This window comes from Chaetura pelagica, unplaced genomic scaffold, assembly GCF_000747805.2.
Source record: "Chaetura pelagica isolate M959 unplaced genomic scaffold, ChaPel_1.0 scaffold177, whole genome shotgun sequence".
Taxonomy (NCBI): domain Eukaryota; kingdom Metazoa; phylum Chordata; class Aves; order Apodiformes; family Apodidae; genus Chaetura; species Chaetura pelagica.
The window spans coordinates 1,392,212-1,404,370 of NW_009953803.1; the positions used below are offsets into that span (position 1 = coordinate 1,392,212).

The 12,159-nt window shown below is 48.3% G+C and overlaps 1 protein-coding gene across 1 annotated transcript in view; it reads left to right on the plus strand.

Moving 5' to 3' along the window:
* KCTD16 (potassium channel tetramerization domain containing 16) overlaps positions 1-9,899 on the plus strand; it is a 56,758-nt gene extending 46,859 nt beyond the window's left edge. Inside the window, exon 2 of the mRNA XM_010001233.1 lies at positions 9,448-9,899. Coding sequence (XP_009999535.1) covers positions 9,448-9,899 — 452 coding nt within the window. The remainder of the gene's footprint in view (positions 1-9,447) is intronic.
* The last annotated feature ends 2,260 nt before the right edge of the window (positions 9,900-12,159 follow it).

The following is a 12,159-nucleotide window of genomic DNA, read 5'->3' on the forward strand; positions in this document are numbered from 1 at the left end:
CTGGGGAACCTGTGCTGCTGGGGAGCCTGGGGAGCCTGTGCTGCTGGGGAAACTGGGGAACCTGTGCTGCTGGGGAAAATGGGGAACCTGTGCTGCTGGGAAACCGGTGCTGCTGGGCACCTGTGCTGCTGGGGAACCTGTGCTGCTGGGGAACCTGGGGAACCTGTGCTGCTGGGGAGCCTGGGGAGCCTGTGCTGCTGGGGAAACTGGGGAACCTGTGCTGCTGGGGAAAATGGGGAACCTGTGCTGCTGGGAAACCGGTGCTGCTGGGCACCTGTGCTGCTGGGGAACCTGGGGAACCTGTGCTGCTGGGCACCTGTGCTGCTGGGGAACCTGTGCTGCTGGGGAGCCAGCCCTGGGGCAGCAGCCCCAGCAGCTCCTGCCCGCAGGTGTCCCGGGGGGCTCACCTGCCCCTTGGTGCAGCACTGAGTGGGTGAGGGATGTCAGGTGTGACAGTAACCCCCGGGTAGAAATAAAACCATATGGCAATTAGGAGTGGCTTTAAACAGGGAAGGAGAAAGTGGTTTCCAAAGGAATTGTTTTCAATGAGCAGCTTTTCCAGCCGCGCCTCTTCTCCCTCCGTAAGAGCCACAGACATCAGGGCAGCTGCTCCCCCGGCCCTGCCGCTGCCCTCAGCCCCGGGGAGGTGACATCGGGGCCAAACGGGGCAGAAGAGAAACGCTGCTAATGAGCTCGCCGGGGGCTGGTAACTCTGTGCTGCTCCTGCCGCCCTGCCCGTCACCTGTGCAGGTGACACCCAGCACTGCCGTTGGGTTTTCTGGCACCCTGGGTGGTTGTCCCAGCAAAGTGGGGAGCCCTGGAGCCAGGAGAGCCCCTCTTGGCTGGGGCTGCTCAGCCCTCCTGGCTCCTCAAGGCTGAGCAGCAATGCTCTGCTCACTGACTCTTAGGAACCTTGGGTTTAAATTCATGTCATCTCCCTCCCACCTTTTTCAACGGAGTCATTTCAGTGGTGAGTTATAACAGCTCACTGCCTGGCATTGCAGCTCAGTTATTAATTTTTAGTGTCATAAACCCCCGTGCTGTGTGTGTGTAAAGTGATTGAAAAGGGCTGGTAAAGAGACAAGGAGTTGGTGACCCCAGGGAGAAGACAAACTGGACTGAAGAGTCCAGGTGGAGACCTGACCAAGGAGTCCCTGGAAACAGTTCATGGAAGGGGTGACTTTTGTGAACAGCACTGGAGTAGAGACAAAGAGGTGATTACTGGGACTCCAGGAATAGCAAAACACTTGATACTAAGAGTAAAAAATGAGAGAAGAAACTGGAGCAACAGAGAAGACTGAAAGAGCAGAACAAATGGGAGGTGAAAGGGGGTGAGTTTGTCCATGTGATGATGGCAAGCATCATTATCTACAGAAGCCATTGACAGAATCCAGGGAGGTGTATATTTGTAAATAGTGTATATTTATATATGGGGATGAAATGGAAAATAGCAAGAGAGTATGAGATTAAATAATCAGGTGAAAAAAAAACGTTTGTCTTAAGTCTTAAAATGAAGGCAGAGTTTGCTCCCACTGTCAGCATAACAAGATGCAATGAAAAGCCAGCAGAACTGCAGACTGTTGCCTTTTTTTATTTTTACAAAAAAGGCTTACTGGTTGGGTGACACCAGCACTGTTAGCAGAAACTCCTGATTTAAGAATTAGTTATCACTTTGCCTGGGAATTTTTCTACTTGACATCATGAAACAGTTTGTCAAGCTGGTGAGTGTCTGGATGTGGATGCTGAGTGACAGACTTGCTGTCTTTGGACTCACTGGTCTTACTGGGAATGCATCTTGACTCCAAGCCCTGCTGGGTTTGCTGGCTCCACCAGCTTTTGCAGGAAACATCCAACCTATTGCTGAACACTCTGCAGTTATTTAGGTTGTTTGGTTTTATTTTGAAGTAACTGTGCCAGGATCTGGGGGCTGTTGTTGTGAGGCCAGTCAAGCTAAAGGCACAAGCCCAACTGCTTTGCTGCCCAGTAGATTAATTCCAAGGGCTGCTTCCTTTCCCCATCAGTACATGCACTTGTCTAAATGCCTGCTGAGCAGGAAGGTGGGTTTGGAGGCTTGTTTTGAGGCCTTGGGAGGCACCTATTAATTTAGGTATCATTTAAGCTTCTCTTTTTTCTGCTTCTGAAATTTTGCAGCTCCTCTCCAGAGTCTTTGGACAAGCCCTTCCCATGTTGTAACAGAAAAAACAGGCTCCACTTCACCTTATGCCTTTAATACTGCATCCCTGTGATTGCCTGGGTTTGTGGTGCATTGTTCTTGGAACAAATTGGTTTCAACAAATGCAACATTTGTGCTGCCTGGAAATCCAAAAAGGAAGCAAATGTTTTTATTCAGTAATATCAGAGCTGCTGTTCTGGAAAGTTTTAGAGATGAAGCTCCAAGAAGTACCTGAGATTCCTTGTCTCTTTCATTTTTAAAATGTACAGTTCCTAATTCTATCATACCTGCCAAAGAGGCAGAAGAAAATCAGAATCTGGTTCTTGTTACTCTTTTTTTTTTCCAATTCTGTTTCCTGAGATTTCTTTGCACCAGTGTAATTTGTGGTGGGGGTAAAGGGGAACTCACAAATTATTCTACATTATGTTCAGAGTAATGACAAGTCTTAAAATAGCTCTCAATTAGCAATTGATTGCAATTAATTGGAACAACACAGGCTGACATGATATCTCCGTATCTCCAGAGCATTTTTTAGTTCATGAGTTCTAATTTTCAAAAATTGTGGCTCCCATATTACCATAACCATCTGCCAGCAATTTATTATATCTGTCTTCAAGAAGCAGGAGTAATGCACACTGTGGCTTTGCTAATTAAAACAGGTCTCCAAAACGGGGCTCAAGTTTGAACGTAAACTGTTCTTTACATCTAAGTCTGTAACTGTGTATGAACCTCCAAGGCTCTTGTCCTGGGTCAGTGCTGTGTTGGCAGGGATGTCAAGTTCTCGGGGAGGCTCCTGGGCCCAGCTGGATGCCTGGGGGGTGTCAGGGTGCTGGGAGAACTGCCCAAGCTTCACAGTTAGGAGTTAATGTTTTGTTGACACTCATCTAATTCTGAATTTCTGTGCTTTAGCAGCTGAGGAATCTGCTTGTGTGAGTTCTAAAATTAGGGGAGGAGTTTTCTGATTATTCAGACTAATTTGGGTTTACCTGTGTTTCAATTAGTGGATTATTGGAATTTCTTTCTTAATAAACATCAGGAGTGTGTCAGTGCAAAACAGCTGTGGGAGTTGGATCCATGGTCTGCCTGCATTTACTGCCCTGGTTTCTAGCCCCACTGCCAGAGGGTTCCTGTCCTGTATTCATACAGGAAAAATAAATTAAAAGTCAAATTTGAGAGGGCAAGGCTGGACTCGAGGAGGGAAGATGCTGGTAGTAGCAGCTATTAATTCTCTGTGCATCAAACTTAAATGAGCTTGACGATGTTTGACAGGACAGGAAAAGCAAACACCATTGGCAGAAGAGACTTTGCATCAGTTTTTTATATCAATGTCATTTTCCCAGAGGAAGATATACCTAAATGCCACAGTCCTGATGGCCAAATAGTGTTTCTAATCCCAGTGTTTGGAGAGGGGAGTACAACACAAGGCAGCCAGCAGCACTGCTTTGCTCCCTGGATTATTACTTCTGTTGGGAATGCTGAGCAGTCAGACCCCTGCAGCTCCTCCCCCAAACCAGTCTGTTCACTCTTCTCCTCAGGATAAATGCCTGCTCAACTGCCATTGAATAGTGTAGGGGGGAATAGAAAGGTATTGCTCAGCTGTGCTCTTGCTTAGGGCTGGCCAAGGATTTTACTTTGTGCATGAGAACTACAATGTGGGAAGGCAGAGAGATCTGGGCTGTGCAAGCCTGGAAGACTGTTCAGTGGCACCAGAGGGGGACCTGGGTAAGCAGGCAGCTATGGTTAGGCTGGTGAGGAGGTTTCAAAGTTGATTGATCTGAAGACACCATGATCAGAAACAATGGAAAGCTGACAGATGCCCTGAACTAATAATGGAAACCTTTGCTGATGCATCAGCACACATCTTCTGAGGCAGGGACAGAACAGTTTCCTGACCATGGCAATACCCAAGTGCAGGGTTGGGTGTGGAGCTCAGGGTCTCCTGCCACGCTCCAGTCTCTGTTTAAAAGCTCTGTGGACTGCAGCAGAGCCTGCCTGGAAAACTGCCTGGAGTCACCTCTGGGCTGAAGCTTCACCACATGTCCTGGATCAGAGGGTGTGGAGGCTGGAGAGTCCCCCCAGGAGCTATTCTGTGCTCCAGACAAGTGCTGAGCAGCCAGGGCACAGGCTGTGCCTGCGGCCGAGCCAGCACAGGGGCTGCAGGGACAGGCCAGCATGTTTATTGCAGAGTTAAATGATGCCCAAAAGAATAAACTGACCATGGAGGTGGGTTTCCTCTGATAAAAAAGCGTCTGTTATAAAGTGCAAGAAGTCTTTATGACTTGGGATACATCACAACTTTCAGAAACAGTCTGACAATGTCAGTGAGCACTGCTGACCTGTTTCTCCAGATGCTGTTTTTTCCTGTCCTGCTGCTACATCCTGTGCATCTCTTTTCAGCCAGAATCTTAACTTCATCACGTTACTTTGAGAAAGATTTGTAGATAAATATTTTGGCTCATTTAATATGCCTTCTGGTATTTTAACACCAGGTCTCATATTTTCTCCACCATTTGGGGAACTTATTTTTATATTCAGACAAATTTGATATGCTTAGAGAAGTTCATTTCCAGAATTGGGTGTTCTAGGAAAGATCCCAAGAGTGATGGTAAAGCAACAATGGACTGTGAGACTCCTGATACAAGTGTGTGTGCTGGACAGGGACTGGCTGAAATTCTCTTGCACCAACTGTAGCAATCTGTAGCACCCAGACAGACGATGAGCAAACCCTTTGGGGTTTTGCACTGGGTTGGCAAGTTCCAAGCATTCAAATGGAAAAAGCTTTTAAAATAGAAAATTATTTGAATAGAATGGACTAAAAAGGAACCAGGGATCTGTCCTGGCCAAGGCAGCACCCAGGTGTGCAGCTGCACCCAGAAGGGTGAAAAATGGGCTGAGCTTTCTGATTGTGCCTGGCTGCAGCCTCTGCCTGTTCCCTCCCCTCCCTGCTGCCTTTGAGCATATGGCAGAGTTCAAACCAATAACATTTCTGTCAAGTCCTTCCCTGGTTTTGTTTGCTTGCTGAAATTTTACTGAAGATGCTTGATCCTAAATGCAAATAAAGCTCCCACACGTCCATCCTGCTGCCAGCACTGATCCCAGAGCCAATTACTTGCACAGCATTTGTCATTGTTCCTAAGCTTTACCTTGGCAATTTTATTTAGACAGGGGCATTTTCTGCTGATAAATCTAGCTCGATTACCAAGTCAGAATGTATTTATTAAAACACCAATTAGGCCTTGGTCTCTCATCAATCATGGCACCTTTAATTCATGCATGGATGCAAAAAACTGAGGCACTGTGCATGTATGAGTGAGTGATCTAAATCAAATTGTCACTTTACCAGCATTACCTGAGCTTCAGGCCTAGAGGCAATCCATTTTTTATTTACCATATGAATAATGTGTGATGCTTTTAAAAGCTTCAACACTTCATTTTTTGGTCTTGAAAAGAGAATACTTGCTGCACAGGGTTAGAAACTAAGGTTCATTTGGAGGAGAAGGCAGCAGCCCCTTGTATTCTCAGGTGATGGGAGCTCTGTGGGATGGAGGTCATGGGGAAGCTGGCTCAGGGTGGGGGTTACCCTCTTCCACTTACTGCTGGGCCTGGCTACCAGGGCACTGCTATGAATTCCTGCTCAAATGGGGATCAGCCCCAGCAGAAGAGATGAAGCGTGAGACAGCGAAAGCTGAGAACAGTCATGGGGGCACCGAAGAAGAAAAAGAATGAGAAATAGAAATAAAAACCCAAAGGCAACAACAAAACCCTAAAGCAGAAGATGCAGTAAAAAGAATAAAAGGACAACATAAATGCACGAGAGTGGATTGAGAACAATAGGGTAGGAAAATGGCTCAAAGTAGGATGGTCAGAGACTGAAAGGTTAGTGCTGCCCACGCACATAAGAGCAATGAATGTCTGAGTGCTGAAAATACCTCTGTCTGCCTCAGCAAGTGCATGGTGTGTCTCCTCTGTGTCCTGCAGCTGCTGAGGGGTCTTCTGAGCAAGAAATGCCCTCGTGCCTGTTGTTGCTAATTCATTGCTGCGGCCATAACTGTAGCAACAAACCTGCCCTTCATGACTTTGTAAGACAGGCTCAGCCATCCCTCTTCCCCTGGGAAAAAAACCACAAAACAAACAAAAACCAGCACTCCTTAAAAAATTAAAACCAACCATAAGCCCCAAAAAACCTCAGGAAAATGTTCTGTGAAAACTAGAGAAGCTGAATAAAAGGCATGTAATTGTGAGAGCAATGAGCTCTTCTGCTGGTAAGGCTGAAGCTGCCTGGGAAGGCCCCTCCATCCCCCTGCACCTGCTCCCTCATCAACATTTACTTTCATTTCAAATTCAGTAGCAAAAAAAAATAAAAAAATAATAATTTTGAAATTTATTTTAGAATAGTAATTTGTAATGTTCATTCTGGAATATCACAACCTTGCATTGTTATTAGTCTGAAACAGAACGGAAAATTAACTCTATGTAGTGTGTTATTAATAGTAATTTGTAATGTAGGGATGTGGGTGTCAAGATGAAGGGAGGTGTTGAAGTGATGGAGCTGAGCACTTTCCTGGTGCAAATGTCATCAACATCACCAAGCTCTTTTAGAATATTTCTGTTTGAAGACAACAGCATCTGACAGTGACAAATTGCCTCTGAAGTGTTCATCCCTTTCTCCCAGGATCCAGAGGTTTCACACATTTAGTGATGTTCCCTCTGCATTTCCCAGGGGGACTTAGGGAGCAATGGGAGGGAGGTGATTTCTTTCCAATGTAGCAGCTGGATAATTTATTTAATCTGGGAGAATCAGCTGGGACAGGTAGGGGCTGAAGCTGGTGCCAGTCCCAGACGTGGATGCATTTACACAGCAAATTTACTCAGCACTTCAAAACTCCATCGTGCGTGAGAGGGGCTGGGTGAGGGGCTGGGTGAGGGGCTGGGTGAGGTTTCTCACACAAGTCTTTGTGGATTTTGGTTTGCAGGTCTTGGACTAATTTAATTTTGTATTAAACCTCCTCTCTCCTCCCCAGTTTTCTGCTTTGCAGCTGTTCTTCTTCGCAGGGGTTCCCTGTTCCCCATTTGCAGTGTGTTTGTTACTGAAGTGGGAGAGTGGAAGAGAGAAACTGGATGGCTGATGGTTTGTGTGTCAATTATACATCAGAGGCTTTGCTGCTTCTTCAGAAGCTTCTAATAGTAATAATAATAATTATAATTAGGGCACTGGGAGAGAAATGTGCTGAGCTCAGGGAAAAAAGCAGGAGAGCCAGGCCAGAATTAATTAGCCCCTTTTATCCAAGACTCTCAAAGCATTTAGACATTAATTAATGAGTTATGTGGTAAATCAGGATGATGCTCAGTTTGCTGCTGGGACAGTGGCCGGTCTCAGGGCTCAGCACCTGTCCTGGCTTGGCTGGGGGTCCTGTGTGGTTCATGCCTCTGCAGGTGTTGTCCTCTCACTGCAACAGGCAGAGAAAGATTTCTATTTTTCCTGTCAGCTCTGCCCATCATCCTCACAACACCCCAGACTGGGTACATGCAGGTACCTGTGATTCCCAAGTTGGTCAAAGTCTCTCTCAGACTGACCAATCGTTTTGCTTTGCTCGGATGTCAACTAATTGATGTCATGCAGAGATTAATTTAGTTACTTAAAATTATAAAATTAGCTCCAGTGTGAAGTATCTAGAATGTCAAACTTCCTTTCCTTGTCAGAACTTTGTAGATGCATTTCCTTACCCCACAGTCTCGGAAACTCTGTGGCCCCATGAGTGCATCCCCAGCACGTCCCTTTACCTGGTGAATCCGTGCGACTGGTGCCCAGGCTGTGGGTCAGGCTTTAGATCAGGCTGTGGATCAGGCTTTAGGCTGTGGATCAGGCTTTAGATCAGGCTGTGGATCAGGCTTTAGATCCAGGATCAGGCTTTAGATCAGGCTGTGAATCAGGCTTTAGATCAGGCTGTGAATCAGGCTTTAGATCAGGCTGTGGATCAGGCTTTAGATCCAGGCTGTGAGTCAGGCTTTAGACCCAGGCTGTGGATCAGGCTTTAGACCAGGCTATGGGTCAGGCTTTAGATCAGGCCGTGGATCAGGCTTTAGATCAGGCTGTGGCAAGGGCTCTGGCAGCTCTGCCCTGGAGCAGCCCGTGTCCTCTGGCTCCCTGGCAGTTTCTGAGCCCGTGTCTGGAGCTGTTTGCCAAAGCGTGGGGGAGCAGAGGGTGTCACAGCCTTGTCTGACCCTGTCACCTGTAGCAAGGGCAGTTTGTGGGGCGTGACCCAGGCAGCTGCACCCCTGCTTTTCCTCCTGCACCTGCGGCAAAGAAGAGCTCAGCTTGCGTGAGCTGAATCAGATCATTTTACAGAACTGTTTAGCTAACAGAACCAGCTTCCTGGCATGGTAATTGACTTGGATCCTACTTGACACAGATGTATTTTTCATGTATTATTGCTTCATGCTGGAACCTCTCTTTCCTCTTCCTCTGCTACCTGAAGATAACCTCATGAAAGTTATGTTTTCCCCCTACTTCATTAAATGCTAAAGAACAATTCAGTTTTCTCCACAACTTTCCCTCTGTCCTTAGATTTTGTCAATGGATTGCTCCAGCTGGCCTGGTATGTTGTTCTTGTAACGATTGTATCAAGGTCTCTCCAGCACACACGTTAAACCCATTTTGTAGGTACAATTAAAGCAGGGGGCTGGTCCCTGCCCTGCGAGATGCTGGCAGGGACAGGGGGGGGGGCTGCAGCCAGACTGGCCCTGCGGGTTCTGAGCACATGTGTAACTGTGCAGACCGACTTCTCACCTTCTACAGGTGTCAAAAATGTATGAATCAGAAAGAAATCTGTTCACCTTTGCTGCTCCCGGTGTCAGTGCCCCCGCGGGGCAGCAGCAGCCTGGCTGGGCACTCACCTGGCCCTGGCCTTGGGGGTCTCTGGGGTCTGTGCTTCAGAGACCCCCGCGCACCCAGAGCATCCTCTGCAGGCCCCGAGCTGTGCCCAGCCCGGCGGGCTCAGCGCTGCTGCCCGGGGTGCCCTCCTTCCCAGCACCCAGATCTCCCCCGGGTTTGCTGTTCTGCCCAACTGAATTGGTGAATTTCTGCCTCCCGGCTCACCCGCAGCCTGACCATTGCTGGGGAATATTCGTTAGGTGAAATTAGCATCTATTAGCTCTTAATTAAGTTACAAAAGGCTTGTTCTGTGGTCACGAGGCCTGTCGTGTGGACGTGGCTGCCGGCGGGTCGGGCGGGTTCGGAGGTGTCGGTAACCCCAGGTGCTCTGCTCCTCTTGCAGGGGAACCCTCCCGCTGGTCCGCGTCCCACTGCGACTGCTGCTGCAAGGACGGCAAGGGCGGCAAGGAGGGCGAGAGCGGCACCTCCTGCAACGAGCTGTCCAGCTCCAGCTGCGACAGCCAGTCCGAGGCCAGCTCGCCCCAGGAGACCGTCATCTGCGGCCCCGTCACCCGCCAGCCCAACATACAGACTCTGGACCGGCCGGCCAAGAAGGGCCCGGTGCAGCTGCTGCAACAGTCCGAGATCCGCAGGAAGAGCGACCTGCTCCGGACTCTCACCTCCGGCTCCCGGGAGTCCAACTCCAGCAAGAAGAAAGCGGTGAAGGAGAAGCTCTCCATCGAGGAGGAGCTGGAGAAGTGTATCCAGGATTTCCTCAAAATCAAAATCCCAGACAGGTTTCCCGAGAGGAAACATCCCTGGCAATCGGAACTGCTGCGGAAGTATCACCTATAGGCTCAGGGTGGGGAGAGCACACGACCTTAGTACCCTTAGAGCAACATTCTAAGTCATATGAAAATAATTCCCAATAATAATTATTTGTTAGGTCACACACACACAATCATCAAAAAAAAATCCATCTCTATAGTACTGCCTAACTTGCCTATTTCACCTTAACATGTATAGTCATAGGGTAAGGGTATTTTTCCAGTTGTGGAAGCACAATGACAAATGCTTTTATTTGTAAACTCTGCATCTCACACAAGCTGAACACCTCGAGGGCACAACCCTTCCCCACAGCTGGGGCAGCTGCTGCTCGGGGAGGGGCAGCTGGGGCTGCAAGCCCACCCGTGCTCCTGTCCTGGGTGGGAGAGGGTGTGCACCGTGGGGCCTGAGGGGTCTGGGACGTGCACAGTGGGGTCTGGGGGGTCTGGGGGATGTGCACACTGGGTGTCCGAGGCCTCCTGCTTTCCACCTGCTCCTTGTCCCAGGCTGGTTTGGAGGGAGGTGCACAGCTGAAAGCCAAGCTATGCCATGACAGTTTACCTTAAGCATGTGTATATATATATGTGCATATATATATGTGTGTGTATATATATCTCTCTGTGTGTATATATATATGTATATATATATATATCTCAATATATATTGCTTAAAGATTTTCTGTCTCTCTCCTTGTAACTGCACTTTCTCAGAAAAGAGCATTTTTTAGCAGTCTGTGGATGTTCTGTTTCTTCTTCAGGTCTTTGAGGGTTGAACAGCAGAAACTCCTCTCGCTGTCTCTCCCCAGCTCCCTCTCACTATCTATTTTCCCCCTTTCCCAAGACACTGCAAACACATCTCAGTGCAGAGCAGGGAACCACAGGTGGGGCTTTGTTGCCATCAGCAAAATATTCCATTTGGTTTTGATTATTTTGTTCCCCCTGTGTCCTCCCAGGGCCTCTTGTTGTGTTTCTCAGTGCTCCCTGGTGCCAGAGGGTTAACAGCATGATGATCCCAGTTGGAAAGCTGCAGGAATCCTTCCAGGTGGAGTGTGGTGGCAGGCTATGCTGTGCTGGGGGTTCTGATTTCAGCAGGCTGGCCAAGCACGGGTGGCTGAAGCAGGCAGGGCCAGGGGGCTCGTGGGCTTGTCCAGCACAGGAGCAAGTGTCAGAGATTATCCTCCTGCAGAGCCATGGGTAGTGCTCTGGCTGGCAGGGGATGGATTGCTGGAGGATGGGAGCAGCCTTTCCTATGGGAAGTGATGGTGCTGGTAACACAGAGCACTTTGATCCTGACCTTTTTAGCAACCTGCAGGTTCCAGGGCTTTCTTCCCTCTGAAGCTGTGGAGGCTGCTGTGGCAGGTGATGTCAGGTGTGCCCGTTGCTCAGCTGCAGATGATGTGCAGGTGTTTATTGGTGAGGATGCGGATTTCCCCAGCACAAAGGAAGCGATACTTGTCCAGAGTGATCCCCAGGCATGAGATGGCTGTAGGGAGGGGCAAAAAAACCCTCCCAGCAATGCATCTCCCAGTCTTTGGAGAACAGGGCTTGGCTGTGGGAGGTTGGCACCATTTCTGCTGTGGATTAGCACACAAGAAGGGTGCTGTTTGTCTCAGCAAACATGGAGCTTGGTAATGCAGAGGGAGGCTTGTGAAATAAAGGGATGATCTGGGAAATGCTGAGCTCACTGAGGAAACAGCACTTCTTGGGATCAGGCTCTAGAACCAACTCAGGTTTTAAGACATTCATCCAGCCATGAGTTCAGGCATGGTATTTGTGCAGCCCTGCACTCCCCTGCTCAGAAGGCAGGTTTTTACCTGGAACTCCATGTTTTGTAAGATCCACAGATTTGGTTCCTCCTGTTTTAGTTATTTTTTGTTTAGGTTTTCTTTTTTGTTAGTTTTTTATTGTTGTTGTTGGGTTGTTTTCTTTTCCTGCTCAACGTTTCCTGCATCCCTTGCTCTGGCACCAGGCAAAGAGAACTGGGGAACAGATGAGGCTGCCCTTCAGGGTTTCCAGATGAGTATGCTGGTCGGGATGGGTCATCAGCTACAGCCACAGCTCCAGACCACTCCCTGTCTCTCTTTAGTATCACAGATCTTTAGGCTATGAAATACGTGTGACAGAGTGGGAGAGCAGGCACTGGATGTGTGTGTGTTTTCCCAGAGTGGTGTTCAGGACTGCAGGATGATTAATAACTGTAGAAAAATTAGACCAAATGAAATGCACCCCAACGGGCTTGATTTATGTGGCCTTCACGTCTTCAGTTTTAGATGAAATGGTTATTACTCTCT